This window comes from Orycteropus afer, unplaced genomic scaffold (assembly GCF_000298275.1).
Source record: "Orycteropus afer afer isolate SDZICR_OR568_19922 unplaced genomic scaffold, OryAfe1.0 scaffold00045, whole genome shotgun sequence".
In the NCBI taxonomy this organism is placed as follows: Eukaryota; Metazoa; Chordata; class Mammalia; order Tubulidentata; family Orycteropodidae; genus Orycteropus; species Orycteropus afer.
Window position 1 is genome coordinate 2,691,917 of NW_006921632.1, and position 6,775 is coordinate 2,698,691.

The 6,775-nt window shown below is 45.2% G+C and overlaps 1 protein-coding gene across 1 annotated transcript; it reads left to right on the top strand.

Annotated features, from left to right (window-relative positions):
• Nucleotides 1–3,907: 3,907 nt before the first annotated feature.
• On the top strand, nt 3,908–5,896 carry LOC103194452 (tubulin alpha-1B chain-like). Its single transcript, XM_007937852.2, has 3 exons — nt 3,908–4,133; nt 4,237–4,385; nt 4,916–5,896. Exons 1-3 carry the CDS (start codon nt 4,013–4,015, stop codon nt 5,894–5,896), a joined length of 1,251 nt encoding a protein of 416 aa, XP_007936043.1. The 5' UTR covers nt 3,908–4,012.
• The last annotated feature ends 879 nt before the right edge of the window (nt 5,897–6,775 follow it).

Below are 6,775 nucleotides of genomic sequence, written 5' to 3' on the forward strand. Positions count from 1 at the left end.
GTAAAGTGTATACATGAATGTATAATATGAACTAACAGACCTATATAAGTTTAGTTTAAGTAGAAAAGAAAAAAAAAAGCCAGCTTTTACCTTCAAGTACTTAAAAAAAAAAAAAAAATCCAAACTCACTGCCATGGAGTCGTTTCCAACTCACAGTGACTCCCATTGGGTTTCTGAGGCTGTATATCTTTATGGAAGTAGATTGTCCAGTCTTCCATCCATGGAGTAGCTAGTGGATTTGAACAGCTGACCTTCTGGTTAGCAGTCAAGTCCCTTATCCACTACACCATCAACTACTAAAGAGATAGCAAAATAAATTAACTTGGCATTGTTCAATATGGTGTCTGGAATTAAAATGAAAAAAATAGAACAGATTATAAAGGTCCCGTTTGACTCTATTATTCTGTGAAGCCCAAAGTATCATCAGGGACTTAAAAACATCTCATCTACTTCCTCATATATAACAGGGGAATACACAGATAACAAGACTAGCAAAGCTAATGGTTTTAGGAAGGTATCTGGGGAGACATACAGCCCTACAGAAGCAAATCTCTGCAGCAAAAGCTCCGATATTCTGTGAGAATTAGAGGAGGGAGGTGCCCGTTTTCAAATGGCTTCCATCCACCCAGAGCAGACAGCAAAATGGAGTTCAGCTGGGTAGTTCCCTAAGAGTCACACTTCCAGCCAAGGCAAGCTAATTATTTCCCACATCCTTTTAAGAATAAGTGTGTGGTGTGTGTGGAGGGGGTCATATTGAGAACATACAGATATATTTCTGTCCTCTCTAATCCGGTTTTGGAAATGTGCAAATTTAGATTTGGAGCTAAAAATCTTTTAACAGGGCAACAGAAAATATTTATCAGAAATATATGAAAACTTCCTCTTTGCATGCTAGGTTCATATACATGGGCATATACACAGATATCCTTACAAAATATACACTTATTAATAGTGTGAATATGTTATTTGTCTGAAATGAAGGGTGAATGCTTTACTAAATCTGAAAATGGTATAACTGAATTGAAATAAAATAAAAACCCAATGTGATCAAGTGGATTCTGGCTAATAATTAGTTGATCCTTTAAGACAGAGTAGAACTGCACCATAGGGTTTCCAAGGTAGTAAATCTCTATGGAAGCAGTCTTTCTCCCGCAGACACCAACGACCTTTTGGTTTGCAGCCAAGTGCTTTAAACACTGCACCATCAGAGCTCCCCATATAACTGAATACGAGTTATGAATTTTTAGTCTTGTATGTACCTTTTTGTTACTGATAGGGAGAATCATTTGAACAATTTATTTAATGAAACTAGTAAGTTTGTACTACCTTCATTTAAAAACCACTCCTTAACCCTAAATATATTAAATATATTATTATTTATATTAATGTTGATATATTAAATATTATCAGATGTATTAAATATTAAATATTTCCAAGAGTCAGCAATGTAGTTTAAGGTTTCGAAATCGTTTTTCCGGGAAGAGGTGAGGGAGAACTATTACCTATCTAACAGGGTCTCCTAACACTAAGCTTCAACCAATTGATGTATTTTGATATAACCAGTTGAAGCAGTCTTACTTACCAAACTCTAAATAGCACAAAGAACTTCTACTTCCTCTAACCTTTAGAAGGAGCTCTGGTAATGCAGTAGCTAAAGCATTGGCTGCTAATCAAAAGTTGACGGTTCGAACTCACCAGCCGCTCTGCGTTAGAAAGATGAGGCAGTCTGCTTCAGTGAAAATTTACAACTTTGGAAAAAACCCTATGGGACAGTTCTACCCGGTCCTACAAAGTCGCTAGGAGTCCGAAACCCGTTAGATTATGTTCCATAAAATTGGTGGCTTAGGTCTGAAATGGTACCTACTCTGCCTTTCTAACAGCTTAGGCACCACTCTTCGAGTAACTGAAATATAATTTGCTTCAAGTGTTTGTTACCTTTAGCTTACAATAAACCAAATACATCTATTATGTTTTCTAAACCTCGCATCCTCCACATTATCAGGTAAATATACAGAATGCATTGCTTTTAAGAATTGAGTAAAGAAAAAGACAAAGATCAGTGACAAAATGTGACAGTATTAATCAGCTGAGTTGTCTGGACTAGAAGCATTTTATGATGCTTCATTTTTAAAAATGCATGGATATGTCCAGTCGTAGGACTTTTCCAAATGGAAGCAACCCTCTTTTCTCATTTTGCTGCTGGCTCATTTCCGCCTTCCCCCCTCGGCCCCCGCCCAGGTCCGGGCAGCCATGCGCCTCACTCTGCAGCACCGGTGCTTGCGGTCCGCAGGCGCGGCGGACCCCGCCCCGCATGGCCAGCGAAGGGAGGGGGTTCCGGGCGAGGACCCCGCCTCTGCGGCATCCAGGCAGGGCGCGGAATGGGCGCGCCGGGCCGAAGGAGGGGCACACCGGCTGCCGCGAGGCTTTTGCCCGCCCTCCATCCCTGAGCCGCTACTTAAGCCGCTTCAGCGCCGCCCCAACCTCAGTGCGTTACTTACCTCGACTCTTAGCTTGTCGAGGACGGTAACCAGAACCCGGTGTCTGCTCCCGTTGTCTTCGCCTCCTAATCCGTAGCCAGCATGGTGAGTGGGCCGTACAGGGCGGCAAAAGAACGTGAAGTGAGCGGGAAAGGTTGGGAGGGCTTTTATTTTCCGAGAACTGGGCCAAAACATATACCGAAGAAAAGCGAGACAAGAAGGCAAGGGTGAGAGCAGATGAGACTCCAGTTGTAGAGAGTCAATGACTAAGGCAGGGAGAGAGGGACTTCTCCGTTTTCTGCTAGGATTCTGAGAAGGTGAGGAGGGATGGCGGGATGCAGGCTTCGTCCGCCATGGTTGAGGCTGGCTCTTTTTTAGCCTTTAACTCCTGGGCGCCGCGCCTAGACGCTCAAGACCCGACATTCTTTTCCTACGCGTGCCCATCCCCCTTCGGTCCCCTGTCTTTGAAGAGCGTGAACTGACGCGCTCACTCCGTTCTCACTTCCTCCTCAGAGAAAAAAGCGGGGGCGGGAAGGCGCGGGGAGACAAAGGCGCAGGCGCGACTGTTGCCTTCCCGCCAGTGAACTGCAGAAAACCGCCACTGAAGTGTGTGCGCATGCGCAATTCAGCCTTGCGGTTTTCTGGCTGGTGGGCGTGCCTCCTGGTATCTGGAGTTTTCTAATGAGAGTAATTTGATAAATGTGAGGAGCAACACATCAGTGTTCTGGATTACGCTAATGTACTGAAACAATTGAGTCCTGGGTGGTACAAAGGAGACCTGGAGGCACAGGAATCTACTTCATAAATAACCTGTGGAGCATAGTTATTCTGCCACACATGAGATAGCCATTCGTCAGAATCACTCAACGGCAATAGGTTACTGATTCAGTTAAGCACAGTTAGCTCCCAACAGCCTGTAGAGGCCATCAACCCCTCCCTGGCCTCCCTGCTGTGTTAGGAATGCTTGTGGGAGCAGGTGGTGAGGGATTTTGAGGGAAAGGAAATCGGATCTAGGCCGAGATCTGGGCTGCTGATAATCCCCTGCTGCACCCTAACAGATGCGGGATGGGTTGGGCTCAACACTAACAGAATGGGGGTTGGGTGGTGCCTGCGCCTCCACAGACATGGCTGCCCTACTGGCCACAGGGGGACGCGGGCACGCGCACCCCTGAATTGCTCATTCATCCTGTGCCGCAGAGCCCCGCCCCTGGCGCATTTCCTCTCAGCTCTGATCACATGTTTCCTGTGCTGGGAGCTGCCCGGATATCTGGCCACCCAGTAAGAGATGGCAGGCCAGGGCCTGAGGTTTTGACTGATCTGCTATGTAGCCATTTTAATGATAACTTAGGAAAAGTCTGTTTTTGTTTTCCATCTCAAAAGTTATCACTGGACTAATTTAATTTTTGATTTCCTTTTTTTCTCCTTTGCCATAGCGAGAGTGTATTTCCATCCACGTGGGCCAGGCTGGTGTCCAGATTGGCAATGCCTGCTGGGAGCTTTACTGTCTGGAACATGGCATCCAACCAGATGGCCAGATGCCAAGTGACAAGACGATTGGGGGAGGAGATGACTCCTTCAACACCTTCTTCAGTGAGACAGGTGCTGGCAAACACGTGCCCAGGGCAGTGTTTGTAGACCTGGAACCCACAGTCATTGGTGAGTTGAACTGGGTAGCCGGAGACCCACTAGTGCCTCCTGGGGTTAAATAGGCTTGTACAGGTCATTAGTGATGGGTGGCACCTTTGTTTTCCTTTTTCAGATGAAGTTCGCACCGGTACCTACCGCCAGCTCTTCCACCCAGAGCAGCTCATCACAGGCAAGGAAGATGCTGCCAATAACTATGCCCGTGGGCACTACACCATTGGCAAGGAGATCATTGACCTCGTCTTGGACAGAATTCGCAAGCTGGTAAATACCTATTGTCTTTAACATGGGGAAAGAGTTTTTTCTTGAATTTTTAAGCCCAGACTACAGGGATCTTTGTATGCTAAAGTGAGACTTAAAATGTTTATTAAATTGACTGGACTTTAAAGCCACACAGTTGTGGGCTTTAGGACAACTTGGGATATGAGTGTCTGTTTTGTTAGTTCTTCAGGCTTACATCATAAGCTCTGGTGGCATAGTGCCTAAGGCATTTGACTACTAACCAAAAGGCTGGCAATTCAAACCTACCAGCCACTCCTTGGGCGGAAGACTGGGCAATCTACTTCTATAGAGACACTGCCTTGGAAACCAAAGGAGGGGTGGCTGTCAGTCAGAAGCAATTTGTTTTGGTTTTCAGGCTTATGCCAATAAAAAAAGGTGTTAGGGTGATTGTATATTTTTACATCATGATTTGCATCTTAATGTGGTTCATGGCTTAAAGCTTAAATAAAAACTCAAATAGAAATTTTAAGAAAATGTGACCTGTTGTTAAACTACATTTTTTTTTTCTACAGGCCGACCAGTGCACAGGTCTTCAGGGCTTCTTGGTTTTCCACAGCTTCGGTGGGGGAACCGGTTCTGGGTTTACCTCTTTGCTGATGGAACGCCTCTCTGTAGATTATGGCAAGAAGTCCAAGCTGGAGTTCTCCATTTACCCCGCCCCCCAGGTTTCCACAGCTGTAGTTGAGCCCTACAACTCCATCCTCACCACCCACACCACCCTGGAGCACTCAGACTGTGCCTTCATGGTAGACAATGAGGCCATCTATGACATCTGTCGCAGAAACCTTGATATTGAGCGCCCAACCTACACCAACCTAAATAGCCTGATAAGCCAAATTGTATCCTCCATCACTGCTTCCCTCAGATTTGATGGTGCCCTGAATGTCGATCTGACAGAATTCCAGACCAACCTGGTGCCCTATCCCCGTATCCACTTCCCTCTGGCCACATACGCCCCTGTCATCTCTGCTGAGAAAGCTTACCATGAACAACTTACTGTAGCAGAGATTACCAATGCTTGCTTTGAGCCAGCCAACCAGATGGTGAAATGTGACCCTCGCCATGGTAAATACATGGCTTGCTGCCTGTTGTACCGTGGTGATGTGGTTCCCAAAGATGTCAATGCTGCCATTGCCACCATCAAGACCAAGCGCACCATCCAGTTTGTGGATTGGTGTCCCACTGGCTTTAAGGTTGGCATTAATTACCAACCTCCTACTGTGGTACCTGGTGGAGACCTGGCCAAGGTTCAGCGAGCTGTGTGCATGCTGAGCAACACCACAGCCATTGCTGAGGCCTGGGCTCGCCTGGACCACAAGTTTGACCTGATGTATGCCAAGCGTGCCTTTGTTCACTGGTACGTGGGTGAGGGGATGGAGGAAGGAGAGTTTTCTGAGGCCCGTGAGGACATGGCTGCCCTTGAGAAGGACTATGAGGAGGTTGGTGTGGATTCTGTTGAAGGAGAAGGTGAGGAAGAAGGAGAAGAATACTAATTACTCCTTTCAGCCCTGCAGCATGTCACACGCAGAACTTCAGCTTCTATGTTAGCTGACGTCAAAGCTTTCTGATTACATTGTCTTCACTGTCAATCATGATTATGTCTTATTTTTCCATGTGTACCTGTAAGATTTTCCCATAATGTCTCAAAGTAAAAATATTAAGAAAGGTTTTTGACTCCTGTGCTTTTTATAAAAAATGGTTTAGTTTCTCCAATTTAATGTTCATCTACACCTAAAGGATAGATTGCAGCCAGGTGGCAACAAGGACCTTGCTTCTATAATAGGTACCTCTGGGATATAGGGAGATAACAGGTCTGTTGAGGTCATTAGTCTTCTTTGTAGGAGGCTTGGGAAAAGGATTTACTGAAGTCCTGCTAATGGCAGATCTAATGCAGCTCTTGACTGATGTTTTCTGTGTGAGAATCCTGCAAATGCTGTGTCAAATGAAACTGGTTAAACAACAGGAATATTTGAGGCTGAGGTGAAAGCTATCATTCCACCTCTATATGGCAAGAGGGGAACTATGCAGGCCCAGAATTCATGGTGATACACAAAGGTCTTGCTCCACGGGGAGAAATGTGGAACAGAACTTCAAATTTTATGGGCTGTAGATTCTGGAGCCATGGAGGATAGATGAATTATATGTGGGAACCTTTAGGAGCAGTGAGGTTATGTTAATGAAAACTTGGGGTGAGACTGGTTGCACAACAATGCAATCAGTATTGTACATGAAAAATTTGGTGTAGTGCTATATTAAAATTTGAACAACAAAGTCCTACAGGAGGAAACCACACAATAAGCTATGTGCTTTTGGTGGGAGAGGGCTATGATACATAGAGGTGAAGTGGAAACATTTTAAAGTTTAGGTTAATT